General features: G+C 35.4%; 1 protein-coding gene across 6 annotated transcripts in view; it reads left to right on the forward strand.

The window, feature by feature from the left end:
- Nucleotides 1-23,819, forward strand: part of RTTN (rotatin) — a 79,576-nt gene extending 55,757 nt beyond the window's left edge. For all 6 annotated transcript variants that reach the window (XM_069004353.1, XM_069004356.1, XM_069004357.1 and 3 more), the window contains 13 exons: nucleotides 482-572; nucleotides 1,848-2,001; nucleotides 2,154-2,291; nucleotides 3,134-3,345; nucleotides 7,130-7,235; nucleotides 10,548-10,642; nucleotides 14,293-14,370; nucleotides 15,864-15,990; nucleotides 17,747-17,946; nucleotides 19,774-20,041; nucleotides 21,282-21,385; nucleotides 21,733-21,802; nucleotides 23,359-23,819. In XM_069004353.1, the coding sequence (XP_068860454.1) occupies nucleotides 482-572; nucleotides 1,848-2,001; nucleotides 2,154-2,291; nucleotides 3,134-3,345; nucleotides 7,130-7,235; nucleotides 10,548-10,642; nucleotides 14,293-14,370; nucleotides 15,864-15,990; nucleotides 17,747-17,946; nucleotides 19,774-20,041; nucleotides 21,282-21,385; nucleotides 21,733-21,802; nucleotides 23,359-23,441 (1,726 nt within the window). In that variant the 3' untranslated portion in view covers nucleotides 23,442-23,819. The remainder of the gene's footprint in view (nucleotides 1-481; nucleotides 573-1,847; nucleotides 2,002-2,153; nucleotides 2,292-3,133; nucleotides 3,346-7,129; nucleotides 7,236-10,547; nucleotides 10,643-14,292; nucleotides 14,371-15,863; nucleotides 15,991-17,746; nucleotides 17,947-19,773; nucleotides 20,042-21,281; nucleotides 21,386-21,732; nucleotides 21,803-23,358) is intronic.
- Nucleotides 23,820-24,072: the final 253 nt, after the last annotated feature.

Here is a 24,072-nt window from a genome sequence, read left to right on the forward strand (position 1 = left end):
TCCATTATAGCAAATTCTTTTGTCTGTAAAACATGTTTGGGAGTCCTGAAGTGCAGCATGAAAAACTAGTTCATTTTTTGGTAAAAGTTTTCAAGAGCACTTGTAGTTGCTCTACGTAGTGCAATTAATGGAAAAAATGAAACACAGACAAAAGCCCCCAACGACCCTCATGTGAATACAGCTTATATTATCATAGAGCTGTTTATTCTTCTAGAGGAAAGAAAATAAGAAATCAAATAGGAAAAATTTATTTTTGCCAGTACAGTAACAGCTATTGGAATTTATATTAGTCTAGCTATTTTGAAGCAACTTACTGTTACTATAGTTGCCATAGACTTTCTTAAAATAATGGGATTTACCAGTAATTGCGTCTTACCTTATTTTTTCTCTGTTTATTTATATTTTTCTCTTCTCTGAAATGTTAAGTTAATAGAACATTTAATTATTTAACTGTATTTCTAACCAATTTATTTTGTTTTAGTCTTGTAAGTGCTAGTCTGGTTGAAAGATGTATCTTGGAACTGAAAGCTCCATTGGGTCATCGATGTCATACAGAACATGTAAAAGCTCAGGTTAGAGAAGCATTTGTTACTGTCTAATTTTTTTGAAGTTATGCATTTAATTATGTTAGCCTAATTTATGTTCATTAACGTAGTCCAGACAAACTGCTATAGGCATTCATGTGAATCTTTGTGCTTTTGACAAAGCTTAAGTGAAAATAAACCATTTTATTCAATGTAGAAGAATTAATTTCTGTGTTAGAACTATAATTAGGATGACCAAACTGAAAATTAATTGTCTTTAGAAAGTAAAAGTTAAGTTTAGCCGTTGAAGAAATTATATAATAGAATTTTTTTGTTTGTTACTGAAGTATGAGCAGATACTGCAACACATGTATCAGACAACAAGGCCCGTGGAAAAGAAATATCTATGGACAGATTCTTGATAGATGTTTCAGAGATGTTTATTTCTCCAGCTGCATGGCCGGGATCTGCGGAGGAACTGCGGCAATCACGGGACCTGAGGGTCCTTGCCTGCGCAGGGAAACACAGAACAACCAATGGGGAATGAGGCTGACCAGGGGCAGGGAAACCCCGTGCCTCCCCTGGGGCTCCTCTCCCAGGGCTACATGGCAGGGGGAGGGACCCCAACATGAGCCAGATATAGTTACTGACACATTGGATGTTTATTGTCTATAACAAACCTGGCTGCTTTGCCTTGTCTGTGATCCTGCAGACACTTACATAGTTCTCAACTAATTTTGATGTATGCAAACCATATAGTGTTACTGCTGATAGAACTACCTTTTAATCAAATTTATCTCTGTATATACAATATGTAGAACTTACTGTTTCATGACATAGCAGCCTTTCATAGCTTCTGCTGCTCTGCATTCAAATTTATGTTGAAGAAAATTACTCCTCTAATTAAAGAAATGTGTTTCTGCAGAAAACTTACAAGAGTAAATAAATATGTCAGTTTCTGTTTCTAGGAAGACAGATGTATTCCTCAGTATTAATGACCATTTTTATGTTTTTCTTTGTGGGCTTCCAATGAGTATGCTGCTGTACATGTAGCAAGAGTCATGACCTTTGCACAAGGAACTTTTGCTTTGTTATGAGAAAATTGATTGCACACATATGTTTCCAGACTAAGGTTTCTGTTTCATCTTCTACAGTAAAAATTAAGAGAAACATTTTTAATTTTATGTCCCATTATTTATTTTAAGTGCTGTATATTAATTCAAGATGTTATGAATTGGTTGATGTCATGTGAGTAAATTTAAAATAATGTGGAAGGTGTAAATATATGGCTTTATTTGATACCTTTCTACAAATATTTAACAGGTCTTGTTACTACTTCAGTACATGTCATCTGTGTCCAGGCTTCTAAAATCATGTTTATTGGTGGACTCTCATCTTGTAAGCCAGGATGAACTGTTGAAACCTCTCTTGGGGAATACCTTCAAGATTCTCACCATACGCCCCAAAGATGGGTTAGGTAATGATGTACTTTGTTCACTTTATAACCAGACGGAGGCAGGTCTTCATTTACCTACCACCTTCACGTAAATGGACAGGTGTGGTCAGGCTCAGCTTTCCAGGTTTGTGCACAAACAGTTTGATTTTTTTTTTTCTGTATTATCTTTGCAGATACCGAGTTAACGTCTGTACTTTATGAAACATGGGTAGACTTCTTCAGCTTTCTAGCTACATTACTGTGGAAAAGTGGCCAGATATCTTTTCCATCTGTGACAGCAGCCCTTGCAAATCACTGTGCAGCAATAATTGGTAATGACTATTCCTGGATGGTTTTTTCCCTAGCAACTAATAAACAAATAGAAAAGAGAGTCATTCCTGTTTAGATGCTATTGAGTAATTACTAATGAGATATCCACAATGAAAACCAAATGTCTCCAGAGCTTGACTGGCTTGTTTTGTTTTCTTCACATGTATGGATTAGTGATTTTAGTTGTAAACCTTAACCAATGTAGCATTTGTGAAATGATCCATTAGCACTTCAATTTTTTCCCTTCTGTTTTTTTAAATACCTTGCATAAAGGAAAGCAAAGTTTTGAGGGGAGATAAGAGACATAAGAATTCAAGATTATTATACAGGGGTTTGTTTGTTTCTTTATATTTTAATTATTCTTATGTTAGTTACTTGCATAGCTAGGTAAGATTCTGTGAAGTGCTTCAATACTGGAGTATGAACATAGTCCAGACAAGCTTGTGCATGTTAAGAGATCTAGTGATCTCCAGTTGCAAATAAAGTAGCTAATGGATACTGTTTGTTTTATGATGTAAGCTGCTGACAAAGTGAGGAGAGTTCAAAAAATTACTGAATAAATGAGTGATTTGAGTAAAATGGAGATTGCTTTTTTGTTTTATAGTAAAATGAATGCAGAGAAATTAATTCATTCCACCCTTATAAAACTCAAACTTTTCTTTCTTAGGTTTTTTTTAAGACTTCTTAGATGCATATAATTTGTAGAATTCCTCGGGCAGTGCACAGTGTAACTGCTTCTGGGTTCACATGCTTTCTTTGATAAATCTTTCTGTGTTCTAAAGTATACTTGAGCTTTATTCATAATGAAATGTAAAAATTTTAATTTTTTTGTCTAACCTTTTAGATACCATTTCTGATTGTATTCATCTGTCTACCACATATCCTGCTTTATATGTGGCTAGTTTACAGTTCCTCTCTGTCCTTTTGAATGAGGAAGGAAGAAAACAGCTCCAGGATAAACAGAGTGTGTGTCAGAATCCAACTATTAGCTTTCTTCTGGATCACACTGAAGGATGCCAGGCACCAGTAACTCAACTTACTGCATTAATTATTCAGGTATTTAAAATTGGACAATGTGATTGCAGGATATATTTTTGCATTTTTTATTCTTTTACGTTCTTTATATTTAATCCTTCCCTTATTTACGGATTGGTAAATTGTCTTCTGTCACTTAGTAGTAAGCAAAGTTATATGTGAAATCCGTGTCTAATTTTTTTCCCTCACAACTTAGTCCTTTATCTATATACTTATTGTCCTTCTTTAAATTATGTGCAGTTGTCACTGTAACAGTCACAGTGATCTATGATTAGAAGTGTAGTGTTTTTTCTGAATGATGCACATTTTATATAATGTAACTTATGATTTCTATAAGTCATTGTCTTAGAACTATTTTTTAAATAAGTACCTTAGTACTATTTTGCTGTGTAAAACGTATTTTTTTTACATTTATTGGTCATATATTGGATGGTGTGACCAAAAGAATGCTCTCTTAGCATTCATCTCCTTTCTTCCTATGGATGCTGAATTCTTGAAGAATAACCTTACTCCTACCAAGACTTGTCCTGGTATTTGTCACAAACACTGTGTTCCTTTGCTGCTCTGTTGCAGCACTGTGGCTTTATCATATCTATTGGGGCATGGTATTCTGTCCACTGAGAACTTGCTGTCTTTCAGGGAGGAAAAACTTCCCCAGACGGTCTTTCTTGGTCACTCTACAGGCCACTGAAACTGCAATTCTCTGGTTTTGGCAACTAATTTCAGATAATTTCAGTGCACAGCATTTTCCTGTGATGACATTATTTTCAGGGACTCAAGCAAAACAGGGGGACTTCATTCAAATCCCACAGCTTACTAAATATCCTGCTAGGTTTTTGTATTTAATGCTTGCATATGTGCCTGAAACAAAACTCCTTGGCTCTGGGCACAAAAAGTGTGGTTGCATGAGAGTATGTCTGATAAAGAAACGTAACATTCCTCTGTTTTCATACAAATGTACATAACTGCTTATTTTCATACACGTGTACATACCTGCCAACAAAAGGGGATGATTCTTACAGTGACAGCAGAAAAAGTTGATGCAATGAAAAATGAACTGCAGCCAGGTCAATGAAAGGACATCAGACATAGTTTGAGTATTGGAAGAGATACCAGCTTTTAACATGCTTTTTAACTGTTCAGAGATGTAGATAGGCATTGCATTTTGTTCATAAAAGAGTTCAAAAGATAGCCTATGCTCTCTGGGTGCTTACATAGCTGCTATGATCTCCCAAAAAAGATAACAGAATTAGGAAAGAAACAGCTTCAGTTTTTTAGATCAAAGTACATGTATTTATTTACACCCCCTCATGGTGGTCATTGTAAGGACAGTGGAATGAGGACCCCGTGGGATGTAAACTGAGCTATTAAAACAACAAACACCTAAGCAAAACCACCATAAAAAATGGAAAAACAACACAAAAAATTTAAATATGGACTTTCTTCAGGAGAACCACTCTTAAAGAGAAGCAGTCAAGCAAATAATTTGCTAATAGAGAAAAGGATGAGAGATTTCTCAAACAAACAGTCATCCCCATTAATCATCCTAAATACATAAAATCTACAGAATACCTGATATATGCCGTGGCAAATGCTAATTTAATACCCAGTGTGCAGGTGTGAATATTAGTAGACCAGGTCTCAAATTGGTATTCATTATCATAAGACATAGAGTAAGTGCACGTGCTGACTTTGAAAGGCTTTGATTGTTTTGCGTATGTACGTGTTAATCCTTGTGTACATGTGTTTAAGATCAGAAATAAAATTAATAAGGAAATCTTAATGTATACATAAATTCTCAGATTTTGGCCCTAGATATAAAACTTACAGTGTTTAGAAAGGCTTTGATTTCCCCTTCAGCTAACTCACAGTAGGTGCAGACTAACAAAGCTGGGTCTGCTTTGGATTTATGGGACATCTTAAATTTATTATACACCATAATTTCAAAAAAGAATAAAGTGTCCATTCTGATTTTAATACTTTTATAGTACTTTAAAACTATAGAATCTGTTGGCACAAGGCATTATAAATTTATAGAGTTTTTCTCGTTCAACTAGTAGTTAATCATTAATTAATTCTTAATTACTTGTGCTCCCTATGCTTGACGTAAATTTTCTTTTTTTACTATGAACTGTAATTCTTGATTGCAGAGTAAGAAAAAATGCATAAAAGAGCATACTTCAAGAAAGAATGGAATTTTGCTAGTGTTCAAGATAAAATTTAGAAAATAAAAAGATGAAATTAAAACTTTGGAAAAAGATACAGGTATAGGACAACTCACGTTAATTATTGGATCAGTTCTAGTCTGCCACGTAATACTTACAGGAAAATACCCAAGAGGTTGATAGGGAAATATGGTTTTTATTACTAAAATATTCCATGAATATTAAGAAAAAGTAAAAACAGCTAGCAATTTAATAGGGCAAAAGCCTTTGAGTAGATAAATCACAAAACCTACATCTTAGGCTATGCAGGATTGCTGGAACGCAACAATTTTTTCTTTCCTGGCTTGTGTAAATTAGTTTAAACTTTAAGCTTTCTATACTTTAAGTGTTCAAACATCTAAGTTTTTTAATTTGAAATGAAACCATCACCTATCAGAACAGAAAAAGAGTTAATTTACTTCGAATGTTCTTGTGTTGCTGTTAGATTTGAGATACCACACCAGATCTAATAAAAACAGTTGTAGTCTAAATGTAAATTTCTTTTTTGTTGATTATAAACACAGAACCCAGTCCATGCTTCGGTGCTTTGATTTGGTGCCAGTTGTCTTTATCAATGAAGTGTTGGGATTTTGTCTAGTTATTAACTTAGTAGTCCTTATTCCTTGACCTTTTCACTACTGGTTACAGTGAACACTTCAATAAATGATTAGAGCATACATCAGTATTTTATTGCATATGAAAATTTGAAAAAGTTTTTAGGCCATTAATATATGGTGTATGTGGAGTTAAAATCCCTGAGGTCCTATGGATGGGTACTCATGAGATTTCTGTCTAAAGTATTAAGATTTTCTTAAAATGTTGTATTTTTGGCTAACTTTAAAGTATGTTTTTCTTTTTACTGTGATCCAGCAACTGTTCTTATTTTCCTATATTTTTGTGATTGCAATGGATGCTGTTTTCTGTTATTCTGGATGTCAGAACTGGCATGGTATTTTAGGGAAAATTGCTAGATAGACAGAATTCTCTAGTGGATAATCTTTGAAGCACAGACTGCTCTTTGTCTTTCAACTATCTTGTTATATGACTCCAAATAAATATTCCTTTGAAAACACAGAGATTATACTTAGGTTATTAGAAATGTGGTGATGCTCACAAAGGCCTCACAAAAATAAGACAAGCTACCATTTTTCACTGGTTAGAAGAGTATCTAAAATAATTACCAGTGATTTTTTTTAATGGAATTTCACTATATTTAATGTCTCTTCATCTTCATTGTGTTGAAGGAGCAAATTATCTGCAATACAAAGCCTGTTCCTGAATATTAGGAAAAGTATGGAATGCCAGGATTTGGAATCTAGGCCTTAGAAATGTAGAATGTTAAGAAAAGAGTAAGGGGAGTGAGCTTATGAGCAAAAGGAAAAAGATTTAATTTAAAAAATAAAATTAGTTACAAAAGATAATGAAACACTTTAATGCAGACTAACTATAAACATAAATACAGAGAGGGAGAAATATATATAGGAATACAGTGATAAATCATCCAAATAAAAATATAGACTCTGACAACCTATTTGTAGCTATGAATACTACTTTTAATATGATCACTTTTTCATTTCAGTAATGAAATTGCATTTTTTTAGGTCTGTGAAAGAAAATCTTCAAAGGATGGGCTGAAAGAAGTTGCTACAAATGCACTGCTGTCCCTGTTAGCTGTCAGTAAAAATGCCCAGAAATGTGCTTTGAAAGGTGAGCATTTCAAAATGTACATTAAATGATTTATGAATCAAATGCTTGCAGGTGTTTCACATATTACCTTTAAATTGTATTTTTTTTTTTCCAAGCAGAAGACCTGGGTTTCAGTGGCAGGGTTTTTTTTAGATTTTCACTAAGAAATCTTATTAATAACGAAAGTTTTCCACTGCAGATGAAATATTATGTTGTAGCCAGTTTAAAACCCTGTGGTGAAGTCACAGCTCTGTGTTGGAGTAAGAAGAGACCTGTTAGCTTTTACTACTAATGGCATATTCATCCATTAGAAACTAGAGATTTTTCACTGGCAGTATCTTCCAATACTTTCGTAGGTGAAAATATGCCCTGTGTTTTCAGTTCTGGCTGTACCTGGACAAGAGAAGAATTCTTTTTCTCAGCTTTGTTCTTCCCTGACTCTGTTTCTTCGGTCCCATTTTACAGTTTAAGCAAGATCTTCTTCCCTTTACAGTAGTAAACCAACTTCTAATCAAAGGCTTTTTGTGCCCTCTAGAACGCAGGGGAGAGTGGTGAGTTTGCATTTCTCATGTATCATGCATTTCATACCTTTTGATCAGTCCAAGTGCACTTTGTCTTGAGTGCTTTCCTGTAACTTACATCTCTCAGTTGTTTTTTCCACTTTTTAAACCTACACTACACTGAAATAGATAGCTTAGACAGATCTGCTCAGTGTCTGATCTCTATAGTAGGAGAAAACTCAACTTCAAGTCTTATGCTTTCCATTCTTTCCCAGTGTAGTGGTTCAGTACTCAGCCCTTCTTCTGTTCTTCTGTTGATGACCTACTAGATCATCTAAGATCTTGCTTCCTGTGAAGGCACTTCCACTGCAGGAAGTGCATCATTCTGTGCTAGAGCAGCTTTCAAGTCATCCTTGTTGTGCAACAAAGATCTTAGAAAAGAGGAAGAGGACTTCTTGGATTCAAAGCAGTGTTCTAAAGACATCTGTAGCTCTAATATCACCTGTTCGGCTCTTAATGACTGCTTTAAATTAAAAATGCAAAGTCATGCACCTCAAAAGGTACAAGCCCTTATATCAGTAGAGGCTGACTGGAGAGCTGAAAAGGGCCTGGTAGGCAGCAAGCTGAATGTGAGAAGACTAACAGCATCCTGGGCTGTATTAACAGGAACACAGCCATTAGATCATGGGGAAAATATTCTTTCCTCTAGTTACCACTTGTTAGACTAAATCTAAACTAGTGCATCCAGTTTTTGCCCAGTACAGAAAATGTCAACAAACTGGAGCAAGTTCACCAGAGGGCCATAAGGGTGGTTGTGTTCACTTTGTGTCCTTTGAGAAGGGGCTGAGGGAACTGACTTATGTTCAACCTGAAGAAAAGCAGGTTTTGGGAGGACAAGTCTTCTTGTACCTACGAGATTTGAAGAAGTCAGTGACAGGTTTGTTACAGCAGTGCATGGTATAGGAGGGTGGAAAATAATGGGCATAAATTGAAACATGAGAGTATGAGAGTCAAACTGCATGTAAATAAACATTTACTCTTTGAAGGCAGTAAAGCAGTGTTAGACATAGTGTGCTGTCTCTGTCTGTGGACATTCTCAAGACCCAGCTGCATAAAGCCACAGGCTTAGAGCTTACTCTGCTTTGAGCAGGAGGTTGGGTATATGACCTCTGGAGGCCTCTTCCAGCTTGTATTATCCCATTATCATGGAATCATAGAATGCATTGGAACAGGCCTTTAAACCTTTAGCCTAAAGGCTAACCCCCCTGCAATAATCAGGGACAACTTCAACTTTATCAGGTCACTCAGAGCCCTATCCAACCTGACTTTAAATGTTTCCAGGGGTGGGGCATCCACCACCTCTCTGGACAACGTGTTCCAGTGTAAAAAATTTCTTCCTCATATCTAGTCTGAATTTGTCCTCTTTTAGTTTAAAACCATTACCCCTTGTCCTATTGCAATAGGTCCTGCTGGAAAATTTGTCCCCGTCTTTTTTGAGCTCCTTTTAAGTGGAAGGCTGCAACCAGGTCTTCCTGAAGCATTCTCTTCTCCAGGCTGAACAATCCCAACTCTCTCAGCCTGTCCTCACAGATGTATTAGATCCCTCTCAGTATTATTGTGATCTGCCTCTGCACTTGCTCCAACAGGTCTTTTCTGTGCTGAGGACCCCAGAGCTGGATGCAGTGTTCCAGGTGGGGTCTCACCAGAGCAGGGCAGAGGGCAGAATCTCCTCCCTCCTGCTGGCCACACTGCTTTGGATGTAGTCCATGATGCACTTGGCCTGTTCTAGACAGTGAGTGCACATTGCCAGGCCATGTCCAGCCTTTCATTCAGCAGCACTCTAATTACATCTTGACAGAGCTGTTCTCAATCCTTTTATCCCTCAGGATTGCCCCAACCCTAGTGCAGCACCTTGCACATGACCTTGTTGAACATCATGAGGTCCATCTGGACCTTGAGCTTGTCCAGGTCCCTCTGGGTGGCATCCAATACCTCAGGCTTGTCAATTGCACAGCTCAATTTGGTGTCACCTGCAAACTTGCTGTGGGCGCACTCCATCCCAGTATGTTATTGATGAAGACATTAAACAGTACTGGTCCCAATATGGATCCCTGAGGGACACCACTTGTCACCAGTGTGTGTCTGGACATTGATCCATTGACTGCTACCCTCTAGGTGTGACCATCTAACCAATTCCTCATCCACCATCCAGTCCACCTGTCAATTACATAACTCTCCAATTTGGAAGGACGTTGTAGAGGACCGCGTCAAAATCCTTACAGAAGTCCAGACAGATGATATCTGTAGCTCTTACCTTATCCGCTTATGTAGTCACTCCATCACCTTCTAGTGACTTAAAGACTCTAGATCCAAAGAAAAGAGCCTAACTCAACATTTTGCACTTTTAAGTCACGTGAATGGTTCCTTTCCTTTGTCTCACCATGGATGCAGCAAATTGGCTGTTCTTAAGGAAAGATTGGGTAATATAAATGGATGCCCTAACCTTTTGAAGTTTCACGCTTCTAAGCAGCATTGTTGAAGATATCCTGAAGAATAATGAGTTGTTTTCCTCTCCACCCAAATCATCTTCCCCTCTCAATCTTACCAGTCCCCTCTTTGGGCATTCCTCTCATGGGACTTTGTTGCAAGAGGACTCAAATGTATTCTTGCTTCTAGAGAGCATTCAACTAGACGCACTTCATCTCAGAAACCATTTGTTATTTCCTGATATCAAGAAGATAACAAGATCATTGCCAGAAAGGTATTTTGTTTTTTAATAAAATATTTTTGATTGTGAATGTAATCATAAGTGTTACTGGTTTTTGTCTTTCAGCTGACCTGATAGACAGCTGTATAGAAAACATGAAGCACATTCACGCGCAGCTGAATTTGGTTTCCCTAAAGCCTGGGAAAGCACAGAGAAAAAAGGTAGCTATAAAAACCAAAACATTGATAGCATAAGGCACTTCCCAGCTTTCTTTTTGTTTGTTTGCTGTCTTGAGGCAGATACTGCTCGTGTCTGTCATGAATGAGACAAAGTAAATGACAACTTGTAGTGGATCCAAATACTGGAGCTTTTGTAAGATTCAATGATTTTAGAGCTTTTACCAACTTAGTTATCTCACATGCTCTCCCACCCAGAGGTCTCACTAGGTCTCAGCTACCTTTTCCAGTGTCAGGCAGAAAATCACATCAGTTCATACTTTGCAGCTTCTCAGTCTTGGTGTTCACTGGACAAAGCCCCTGGACATGTCCTGGTGTTTTCCTCCATGCATATCTCTGGTCCTCAGGATCTTCTCCCATTTGCCAGGTTGTTCCTCCAGCCAAGATCTTCACATTCTTCTTTTGGGCCTTTTTTTTTCTGTCAGGGACCATCTCTTTTCAGGAATCCTTTTTGCCACTAACTTTTCTTTCCAGACCTCCAGGCTTCTGTTAGCCTAAACCCAATAGTCTACATGCTAAGTGCAACACATGATCAGCCTCTGAATTACTGGTTCTGTCTCATGTCTTTTCATTAATTGGAGGATTCAGGACTTCCCACTTTTAGTCCAGGTTATCAGAATTAGCAATTAGTCCATCCTGGCTGAAAGCAGCAAATAGCAGGCTTCTGATTGAGAGTTCAAAATTCACTTTCAGACATTCACTCACGTACACATCTCATCCTTTAGTAATCTGTTATGCTTGTAATTTATGATATTTTGTCTTATAGCATTATCAGAGTACTGTTTTCAAACTTAGTTGGACTTTCAGTCTTGACTTCATGGCCCTATCTAATCCAACTAATTTTTTCCATCTTGTTTCCACAATAATATTTTTTGTTTTTCTTAAGTTGTTTTTTTCAGTGTCATTCAACCAGCTATTTTGGTTTTGTCTATTCCTGTATCAGTCAGTCTCCCTCCCATCCCAAAACCGGTTCCAGTCTGCTTATGCATGTAAATCATAGGTTTTTTTACTCTCCTATTATCTGGCTTTCAGTTCTATTTTTTTTTTTTTTTTGGTCTCCTTCAAACTTGGTCTGGACATCTCAGTTTCTTGTCATCAGACTCAATTGTCCCTGTTTTTTTAACTTCTGTCAGTTTTGGGGTTTTTTTAACCTCATACTTGGGGTCCTTCCACTCCCTGCACTCCCAGTTTCTTCTCTTCATTCACAGTTTATTTATTTAGCCTTTTTTATTTCAACCTCCCTTCCAGTTCTTCCAGACTCTCATGTCACCCAAATCTTCTTTACCACATTTAGATATAAATTATGTCTTACCATCATACAACAGTTTCATAAGATTTTTGTTGCAATCTGCTTGTTTTCTACCACTTTCATCTAAGAGAATTAATAAAATACAGGCAGTAACCTCTGCTGTCAAGTTTGATATCTTGTCCACTCCCACATAAAGCAGAAATTGCAGAAAACATCTTCCTGTAGGGCATTTCTGCATTGCTTCAGCTAAATAGTATTTTTCTCTGAGGTTTTGGTACAGACATTACCCTTGATTTGTGAGAGTATGGAACTGTGTTTTATAACAATGAGCTCTTAAAAAAATTTGAGTTTGACCCTGACATTTGAAGACTATCATATTTTTTGTTGAGATCTCCTAAACACATTCATTTTCCATTTTCAATGGTTGGAGGCTGAAAGGTGTCCTGCCCTGGATATGTTCTGTAAGGTTGAAGTCATCTGGTTCTTTGTAGTTTTTGGGTTGAGGAGGAATTTAAAACTTGAAAGAAATTGGAGGAAAGGGGCCTCTGAGAAAGTTCAGAAAACTGATTATGTTTAATTGAAAATTCTTTGAAAGATTTGCAAAAGACTTTGTGGCAGATTTCCTTGCTGAGCTGGGACTGTCGGTTGCTGCATCATATGTAAGTGTGCTGTTCATCATATGTGGTACACAATGATAGTTTCATGTGGGGGACACTGAGACATTGCTTTCGTAGTAGATTTAGCTGATCATTCACAAAACTGCTCCCTTTGCCCACTTCAACCATAACTCTCAAAGGAAAGTTATGGCAGCTTCTTTTCTTTTTCCCTTTTTCTGCCTCTTCTTTTTTCAATTGTTTGGAAAAAATGTGTTTGACCTAGCTTCATTCTGCAACTGATGTGTTTTACTTGATATTCCTTTTCTTTGATAATAATTAGTGTGATGCTAATAAAGAGCATGAAAAGTATTTACAAGTAGCCAGGCTTTCAGAAAAACACATCAAAATAGTATCTTAGTAAAAATCAAGATATCATAAAAAAAATAAATAGAAACAGGGCTATCAATGCAATCCATAACTTTTACAACCTCCTAGAAGTTTATACGTTAAATATGACTTGTAGCTTGTGTCATTTTAATGCTATTTTACTTATTAACTAAATTAATACTTACAGAGTTCCTTGAAAGAACTCTTGTTTTGTCTTAAGACTCTTGTCTTAGCGATAGCATTTTATTTGGCTAAAAGTGAGACAAACCAGTTATAAAATATATTTGTAAAAATGACTTGTATGTTTCTTCCTGATCTACTACACCTAGCTTTCATTAACCTTTTTGCAGTAGATTATTACTTCATCTCTAAATGTCATCAATATATGATTTATGATATATAAGCACATTATGATTTCTAAGCACACATTGTTTCCTCACCTTGTCTGAGATTAGGTATGAATCCTATTTTACATTTTTGTTCCTTTATGTTTAATAAGACAGAAAGAGTCCCCTGTGGTGAAGAAGCTTGTTGGAATTTCATTGTCTTTCAGAAGTGGTTTAGTGTGTCACCCTTATAGGAGTTAGGTCAGCCATCACTACCCTGTAGTGTCACAGCTCTGTCATGAAGACAGATTTTTTGTTTACTTGTGACTTGAATCTCAGTGTAGCACCTCACTGTCCAAAGGTCTGTATTTATTTTTGTAATATTCTTACCAGGTTGGAAGTTATTTATAGCTTCTATGTTTATTGTTAAGGATAGGAAACGAATACCCTGGGAATAGACAATGGGTTGGTCTGACCACCTGTAGAGATCACAGAATAGTCTGAGTTGGAATGGACCCTGAAGGATCATCAAGTCCAGTTCTTAAGAGAATGGTCCATATAGAGGTCAAACTCACAACCTTGGCATTATTAGCACCATGCTCCAACCAACTGAGCTCATCTCAGGGTCTGAAACTCAGAGCTAATTTAACCTTGTTTTTATCCAAGGAAGGAAAATAAATGCTTCTAGGGAGTGATTTGTTTGACTTGTTTGAGATGTGTGCTTTAGGATGGGACAAATACTCAGAAAGTTCCTACCCATTCTTTATTAGTTGTAAGAGAAATGGAGCTCAATATTACAGATCTCTGCATTTGGTCAGATTGGTGCCCCTAGAAATAGTATCTGTGAGTTATAAAGAGAGATAAGAATGATAAGTTACTATCTACAAATGTCTTTAGTAAACGTGGTTGAAGATAGCTGAGATGAATTCTACCTGAAATCAGAAGAAAACTGTTGAGGAGATGTGACCCAAATGTTGATACCTTAGATTTGCACTACTTCTTTTGAAATCTTTCCTCCTTGTACAAAATTCATTCTGGTCTTATGTTGATGATCTTCAATTATTTTTCTCTGGATAGGAGGATAACCTTATTAAGGAGTTAAGGTGTTCTATGCAGCTCCTTAGAAACTGCCTCTTTCAAAATGAAGAATGCAAAGTAAGTATTCTTATACTGAAGTAATGTGAGCTCATTCAGTTACTGAAAGATACTTTTTTTTTCTACTTCGAAGTTAATTTTAGGTTGGCTAAATTTAAGTTTGATAATAATGGCAAGAAATACTTCAAATTTCATTATTATTCCCACTTCCTAAGAATATTTCATCCATGTATTGCGAACTCAGTGTTCTTAGGGAAACATCATCTCCCAATGGCTTCAGATGGCTGTTATCTTTTGTATCCGCTTCTGCTTTGAGTAAGTCAATAATTCTAATTTTCAATGCATATAATATGAAAAATGGATGTGGACAAAAGTATGGGGTCACCAGAAAGGCATACAGAGATACACTTGAGATCTTAGAAAGTGGTTTCTTCTCCTTATTCCTCTCTACTTACTTTTTTTCCCTTTCTGAAAGGCAAGAAAACCCGAAAACCACCCCAACCAAACAAGCAAACCCAAACAAACATGTTTGTTAATGTTTGTTATATTAACCAAAGCATAAATAATAATTTTCTATTTATTTTTTCTTTATCTGAGTTAAATTGTACTAATCCTCCAAAACACAATTTTGTTTTCACCTCCATTTTTTACAAAATCATTTTTCTTGCTCAAAGTCTTGAATTTCTTCTTTTCATTTCATTCTTGGCTTTTTCTCCATTCTTTTCAGTTTCTTTTCAACTTCAGTTCTGCCTATCTGTTTTTTTAATGGCGAAAATACTGCATTACTTGTTTTCACTTTTTCCTGTGTTCTTTCCTTCTGATCACTGCTCTTCCTCTTTCTTATTGCTGATACCATTCACACATTTATTTCCACTTTCTCTTTCACAGTTTAATTTTTCTTGGCATTGTGTTACTTGTGCTTTTTATACAACTTGGGCTGCTTTTAGCAAACACATTGGTGGAACCACAAGATTTCCTGACTTTCCAGTAGTATCCCTTTTCCAGGGCATGTATTAGCATTCTTTTTGTATGCAGAACACTTGGGGCTGAATAAGCCATCTGATTATCCCTGAAGTCCCCATAACTTGGTTATGCCATAATCTCAGCTAAGATTGTTGTGGAATGTTTTTCTTGTTTTGATCAGGATCTGCAGGAACAATTGCTTGGAGGATTGAAGGAGTTTGCTGTTGATAACTGAAGATTTCTATCATTTGCTCTGTATAAAACTGCACTCTTGTATTTCCATGCTTTTCGAGTTCCAGTAATTACTTTAGAAGGAGTTGAATAAGACTTTATATTAGAGAGCTCTTGAACAAGAACAGTTGGAATGAATAAATCTTTACTTTTGTTTGCATGTCTTTCAGTAATTAAGATATGCACTGTTTTTGACTGGCATAGAGTTAAATTCATTGGTGGTTGAAATCATGGTGTCAGTTCTCCATACAGTCTTTAAACCATAAGATAAGACATAAGATAAAAATATGTTTTTCTCACTCTGTATTTAATTTTCAAAGTATTGATAACATTTTAAATTCTTCCTTATGTTGTTGTAGATGGCAGTACTCAAAACTCATCTTGTTCCTGTTCTGCATTCTCTATGGCCGTGGTTTTTAGCAGATGACTCCTCAATGCAAATAGCTCTGCATTTGCTTTGTGTCTACACTGCAAACTATCCTGCAGGTACTCCGTGGTGGAATACATCAAAATATTTTACCAGAAAAATTCAGACAGAGAAGCACAATAAAGGGAAAAAAAAGAATGTTTATTGCTACCATAAGAGGAAAGTGTAAAAGCTCTGGCCCATCAAAGTCTATCAAGAGTTTTGATTTTAATACATTCAAGATTTTGTTCAGATCTGGTTTCAAACTGTTGGATTTAGCAAAAGTACTATTCTACTAAAGGTTTAAATAGCATTTAATTCAAACCATTATGTTTGAAGGTTACACTGAATGTCCTGCCAAGCTGAGTAGTATATTATAGAAGTACTATTCTAGGAATTCTTTAATGGAGAACAGTGCATCAGTACTTTATATGGGTTGTACTTCAGTCCTTATTGGGAACATTCTGGTTTTGAAATAGTCAATCAAATTCAATTTTATATTAAATTTCTTCAATTTTTTTATGCCTTGGACTCAGTAGCTTGCATTTGTTTGTTTTTCATAAGGAATCTCCTTTTCATTTGAGCAAACCATTGGTAATTATCCCCATTACTAGGAGCCTGAACTTTTTTCTAGCACGGATTTGTCTCATTCCCTATCCTGGTTATTTAAATTTAGCAAATCATAGATAATAATTTGCAAGTGGCTTGAAGAGACACAAAAGTGTCTTCCTTTCTCCCTGTCGAGATACCATAAAAGAGTTAACATGGTTAAAATATGACTTTTTTTAAGCTAATGTCTCCAGACCTTAAATGAGCTTGCAATGGCTTGTTTTCATAAAGAATTTTTTTTCAGTATGCTCCAAAGAAAGATGTGTATTAGTCAGCTACAGAGTATAAAATAAAAATGCAGTGTCCTGCCCATGTGCGAGAAATCAAGGTGAAGTTCTGATGGTCTTTCTTGTTTTTTAACTCTGAGTGACTCTAGGCTGCATTTTTATTTTCCTTGCTGATAAGAGCAAGAGCTGTCTGATCAATCATGTTTTTTCTTTCTGTTTGGAGTAGCTGGCTTATTTACCTCATTTACCTTATTTACACAAGTTTACCTACTCTGAACTGGTTAACCACTCCTCAGTTGTAGTCAGAGATATGCACATAAATATTAGTTACAGTTAAACAGTGTCTCATTTTTGTTTACTTTTGCCACGTAGGAAATTAACTGTTGTTGCTGATGGCCAGTGCCACTAAAAAAAGACATATATCTGTATTTCTGCAGAAGGCATGTATCTAGATTAGGTTGGTAACAGTTGTCCCCTGCTGCTGTGTTAATTTAAACTTACAGCTCTGTAGCACAGGATTGTGCATTCTTCTGTTGTACAGTGTGATGACAGCTGCAGAAAGTGCTTGTATTTCTCAGAAAAATATTCTAAGAAACTTATATTAATCCTTTCAGATTATACAGAGACCTCTTTTTGTGAACCAGTTTCAGAGGGCCCTTTCAGATTCAACTGCCAAATAATTGTATAATTAGATATATGTTCTGGTTTTTAAGGAGACTTTCTGAGATGGAGCAATGGCTTCTATTTAACAGCAGAATCGCCTCTTACATTTTAGAACAATAGAACAGTAGATGCCTATTCCAGTAAACTGCCACATTCAGGCATATTTCTATTCAAAGCATGTCCCATTGACTTCATTGTGGTTGAAAGAAAAGATACCTAATAAATCTTTTCAAAAGTTCCATCTCATTGTTTGAGCAGTGGCACTGCTCTTTCTATAGGTTTTTCTTTTAAATACACATCTGCATTTCTAATGTGATAAATGTCTCATTGCTTTAAGGTTGTGCTTCACTTTGTTGGGCCAGTGGTGGACAATCATTACTTCCGTCTGCACGAAGTGCAGCTGGCAATTCATTAATGCATAACATCTTGAAATTGGCTTCCCATGTGTCAAATGATAACAGCCCAGTTCAGCAGGTGGTCTTTTGTCTAATATCTAACCTTGCTCTGTCTCATGACTGTAAAGGCATTATTCAGAAGGTAAGTAGATGGTAATCTTTATTTTAGCAGTGCATGCAGTTTTCTTTTTAATAAACCTCATATTTTAGTATGGAGTATCCTGTGATCATATAGAAATGCTTCTGTGGGAGTCAAATCCATTGTGTCTTCTCAGCTGTGTTACTGTTCCCTAAGAGCAGAGTGGAATTCAGTTACATTCATAGTCTGGACAATTTTGCTAGAGCTTTTTATAACCTCTCTGTTTCAGTGGGGTGTAACATTTCTAATACCCATATACATTGATGGCAATCACTAGTGGATCATGAAAGTGAGTATGCTGTAGAACAAGTAGCTGCACATGAATGAACAAGAAATTAAACATTGTACAAATCATTAGGTGTGCTGTGTGAAACATAACCTTTATAAAAGTTCTAGGAAGATGTCAGTAATTGGATGTTAGATAAAAATCTGTTCGTATTACACAACTGTATGTAATGTCTTTTCCTTTTTATATTTTGTATATAGAATGATCCTTACTCTGTTTTATCACATGTTCTTTGAAAAATCTATTTCCCTTAAACTTTGATCATTTAAATAAATTCAAACCTTGAGGAAAGAAGTCAGACCATGTAGAAAGTCAACTGTAGTGTGATGTGATGAGCTAACACAACAGAAATTATAAAAAGTGTGTTTGTTTCTAGCATCTTTTATAGTAATTTAATAATTGCAACAATTTCTTTTGATCTCCATTAAGATCTAATTACCCATTAGAAATGCAGAGGGAAAATAGATCTTTTTGTGCTGCTAATTATGTAAAACCTGGTCATACCGTTACAAAGTGTCTAATACTCAAACTTTTTGATAGAAACAAAGAGTTTGAGATCTCTTCTGTAGTAGCTGTTACATTCTGTGAATTGTTTTTGCTTTTAGTCTCTTCAGAGTTGCACTCTAGTGTGATAGTACTTAGTCTTCCTTCTCTGTCTTGGGCTCTGCTTTCATAAGTGTAAGCAATGCTGAATAATCAATTCCCTCTGTGAAAATTAAATTACCAATATTATACTCACTTGAAGAAAACTACAGTGAGTTTGTTTGCTGGGTTGCTTGCTTTCAACCAGATGCTTGTATATGTTGTCAAGATTCAGTGAGGCTGGGAATATTTAGTCAAGGACTTTTTCATCAGAGGAATTTATGTTAGAACATCTCTTTCTTGCAACAAGGAGATAGATTTTCACCTTCTAGAAGCCTTCTTAAAGTGGAGGCAAACCCTGAGATAGTGTATGTCATATCAATGCACGTTTTTTTTTCTTCAAAGCTTACAAAAATAGAGGACATTCCTCTGGCTGTCAGTGAAGGGAGGAGTGGTGCTGTAGGAAACTCCTCCTTTCTTTTTATTTTTCTTATGAGTCACTTCCAACTCGAGACATTCTATGATACCTTTAACATTTGCTAATAATATGCAATAATAAATAAGGAATCAAGAATACATTATCTAAGTAGTGCATTGATTCACTTAAAATGTTCCTAGCTTATTTTTAGGTAGAAACACTAAGTGCAAAACAAAAAGCTTATGTGGTGGTGGGAATTAGCCTTTAAAGAAATATATTGTGTTGGATCAACTTCTGTGTATCTACACTGCATAAATTATAGAAAAAAATGTATGTTATCATATTAACTTTTTAACCAAGCAGTAGATTCTTTTTCATATGTAATTTTTTTCAAAAATCCTTGAATAATAATGGGTTGCCTGTAATATGTAAATTAAACAATAGTATTAGTGTTTGGTCAAGTATGTAGGTTGGAAGGTCAAACAATAGTGAACAAGCCATGGAATCCTATAAATTCTAAAACCCTTTTTCTTCCTTCTAACAGAGTAACTTCCTGCAGAACTTTTTATCTCTTTCATTACCAAAAGGAAGTAATAAAAATTCCAGTAATGTGTCTACTCTCTGGCTAAAGCTGCTACTGAACATATCTTTTGGAGAAGATGGACAACAGATGGTCATGAAGATAAATGGGTTTTTAGACCAGATCATTGAAATGTGTAAATACAAGCACAAGAGCAGCCAATATCTAGCACTTCTTATTCTACATAACATATGTTTTAGTCCAGCTAATAAACCAAAGATACTAGGTAATGGTAAGTATCTGAAGGGTATGTTGTTCTCTTAGAATATTGTTGCTTCCAGAAGACTATATTTTCATGGCGGCTTGGGTTACTGACCAAGAACTCAGTGTTGTTTTTTAGAAGAGCATTTTTATAAAAAATATTTTTTTAGAAGTAATTACAGAACACATATTTTGGCAGAGAAACAATTACAATAATACAAAATAAAAAGAAAAGCAAATAAATAGTTCTAAAAAAAAAATCAAGATTCATTGTTAGGCAGATCATTTGGATATAATAACATTTTATTGAATGAAAGGATTTTTGCAGTTTTCTCAAATAGTTAATTTTTCAGGGGGGATTGAAGGATTTTTTGTGTCAGTCAGTTTCAAATAACTGAAGTTCCTATCTTTGAGTTGGACAAAATGTTATTAGCTTGTGCAAATCATGAATGTTGAGACAAACTGTTCTATATCCTGTCATGTGCAGAAAATGTTTACGATAATGATAAAGTTATGTCATGGCATATATATTTAATGTAACAATGTCTTCAGAACTTTTTTCATGGTTGTTTGTAGAAGGCATGTATCTTTCCCCCATTTAATTGCAGAGAGAATGCTCCTGTCTTTGTTATAAGTTTTCAGCAGGTTTTCCATAGTGTCCATGCTTTTTATTTTTTCCTAAGATGTGGATTTACTGCCTTAATTAAATATACATTATTCAGTTACATAATCTATGAATTTTTGTTGTGAAGTGAACAAGCAAAGTTGAAGAGTCTGGTTTCAGAGCAATGCTAGAAAATTAAGGCACCTACAGTGGGGTGGCAAATATTTCTCATTGGTTGCAAATCATCTGCATAATAAGTATGAAGGAAAATAGAAACATCTTAATATCCATCGTGATGTGGTTCTAATTGTGGCTACTGGGAGTTGTAAAACAGTTTCACAGCTTACTCAGTCCCTAAGCATAGCTGATGGCTATACATAATGTTCATGTTTTATTACTGGTGGCTTAACTTTTTTGCATTACTTGTTTTTGTTTTGCTATATTGTTTTTAACACTTCTTTCAATGTACTGTGCTGATTTTATGAGCATATTGAAATTTAATTGATAATAAAGCTTCTGTAATTCCTCTGCCATACCCATACTTGTCATAAAAATAAGTGTACTCCAAGCATCAATCTACTGAGGCATGTAAATATATTTACATTGCTCTTGATTATATTTTCTAGATGCATTTGGTTTCATTTTTTTTTTTTATTTGTCTCATTAGATCAAGCAATTGCAGTACTGTCTGCCTGTTTGGAAAGTAACAGTCCTGCTGTTCAGAGAATAGGAGCAGCTTCGCTTTGGGCTTTGCTTCACAACTATCAGAAGGTTAGTATTTGAGAAATCTGTGAAAAAACTAATGTTATACTTTTATGCTGTAAACAATACAGTAATCTGTAAGTAAATAATAATAAAGTTTACAGTAGTCATTCTGGTTTATTTTAATTGCATAGCTGCTGAGGCTGGGAGATTAAACAACATGGTAAAGAAGCAGCTTGTCCTTTGTCATTTGTGACTAATATAGAAGTCTGTATGATGATACAGTCATGTTAATTCTAAAAATTCCTGCATCTCATGCTCTGATGACTTATTGTGATTTTCTAAACTTTGGTGTTAAAGTGTGATCATGTGGGAAAGAAAGCTCATTGTGTTTTGTGTGTTTGTTTGTGCTACAGGCAAAAGTGACTTTGAAGAATCCATCCATAAGGAGAAAAATAGATGAGGCTTATTCTTTAGTGAAGAAAAGTAGGTCTTACTTCTACCTCATGCCAATTCTTTATTTTTCCGTCATTAAATGATTTCAATTTATATCATCACAGTAAGTTTTTGTTGTGCTACAAGTTTTTGAAAGAATATTTTTGTCTCTAAAATCACAGTTAGCAATATGGTTTATGCTTAGGCACCTTATAAATGCAGATGGAGAAAAATGCCTTAAGTAAAGACCTTAGGTAATTGCCAAGGTTAGTTTTGAAGCATAGGTCTGATATGCTTGCAACAAAAATCATTCTTTTCACAGTACAGTTCTAAGTCTAAAGTTAGTGATAAGAAAAATTCTTTTAGCACTGACTTTGCTTACCCATGCTCAGCCTCAGAGCTACGTAGAGAAGGTATCAGAACAGAGCATTGTTATAACATTGAAATACTGTGCCATGAGTTAGTGACATTCTGAGAGATTGAGATTTTTGCTCAAATAACTGAACATAACTTGTTTGAATAGCTTCAATACAGTAAGTTCAGCTGAAGAACATTTAACATTAAAGGTGTTCAAACACTGGTCTATAGGTGGAGTTTCAGTAGTTAATAATGGGTCACATCAAGTTAGTCTAATCTTGACAGGATGTGATAATGACTCATTTTAAGGTAAGGAACTTTCGTATTAATTTAAATTGTTCTATAGATATACTCAAATAGGTTTATTGATTGAGGGGGTTATAATACCAGGTTTCCATAGTATTTGCATAACAGATTTGCCACAAATTTTGTCTACATTGACCATTGTTGGTATCCTAATAAGGAGGAGATGTATTTTTAATAGAACATCTCATGATAATTTTTCCTATGCTGTCGCCCAAATCCATTCATTTTGTGAATGTACTGTCGTTTCAAACTCAGCCTATACTAAATCAATCATTAAACATAACAATACAACATTTCATATACTGGTAATAAATAGATAAGTTTGTATTTATCTTTATAGCAGAAGTACCACTGATCAGAGGCTTTTCAAAATACCATGTTGAATCAACAAGGTAGAAATATGCACCTTTTACAGACTAGCACCTTGTAACATTAATCGCCATTTATTTGTGTACTGCTATAGAACATTAAGTCCCAGCCAGAACTATTGATTTTTAATTCAATAAACACTTACATATCAAAGTATGGAGTATAAAAGATTTATGCAACTGTAATTGTTACATTTTACAATTGTGTAATATGTCATCAATATTGTCATTAATATATTCCTGCATTAAGGTTCTCAACTAGTCTGTGCTTGTAAAGCTTTGATCACTTAACAGTGATAATTGGGCTGAAATGGTAGATTGTTCTTCTGAGTACATGTGGGGGAATTTTTCAACATGGCTATTGTTATTTTACATTTCCTGCTTTGTCCTACCCAAGGAAAAAACCAAAACAGAATTTGCAGCATAAAGTAGTAATATCTAATTTGCTACTCATTAATACAGATGTTAAGGCTGTAAACCAGCATGAATTCTTCCAAGGCATTTGATGCAATCCTTGGTAATTTTAGATTAAGAATCAACTAGAAATTCAAATCTTGGGATTCTTTTTCCTTTCAGGTTCTCCCCAGCCAGAAGAAAATGAACTACATGCCTACCATGTAAAATGCCTAGAGAATGTAGTGCAGCTTCTTGATTGTTAATGGTCATCAGTCAACTTCTCATGTTGAAATTGAACAGCTTGTTCAGTGAGAGCCTGAAATTTGAAGAAAGCACTTGGATTCACAGATCTGTGGCAGCAGCCTATCTGCTGTGGAAGAAATTTATGAAGCCTTTGAGGAAGGAGTTCATGACTTTGAACCAAAGAAATTGCATTATATCTGGTTCAAACTATTTGTACAGTAATCCCAATGGGAAATTATAATTATGCTACTATGTAAAGTATGTACACAGAAGGAGGAATGTACAGGGGAAAAGATTTGAAAAATAAGTAATTTTCTTAAATTATGCATTGAAATTGTTATTGTAAAGTATTAGAATTTCTGGTTTGGATTGTTCTTAATAAAGGGGTTTTTAACTGAGATCAGCATTTGCTGTGAGTGAAGTGGAATTTTTAAGATTGCAGGTGGACACAGTGTATGCTCAGATTCAAGAACTGAAAATGTTGACAGTTGTGGTGTGTTACACATTAAATGCAGCAGGGTGTATGTTGTAGTTCTGAAGATTTCAGTTCAAATTGCTGCATGTTTTTTAAGACGCTAACAATTGAAAAAGAGCTCTCAATTGCTGATATTAGAGGTGACAGTTATGTTAACATAGTTTATTCAGGATATG

This window comes from Aphelocoma coerulescens, chromosome 2 (genome assembly GCF_041296385.1).
Source record: "Aphelocoma coerulescens isolate FSJ_1873_10779 chromosome 2, UR_Acoe_1.0, whole genome shotgun sequence".
Taxonomy (NCBI): Eukaryota; Metazoa; Chordata; class Aves; order Passeriformes; family Corvidae; genus Aphelocoma; species Aphelocoma coerulescens.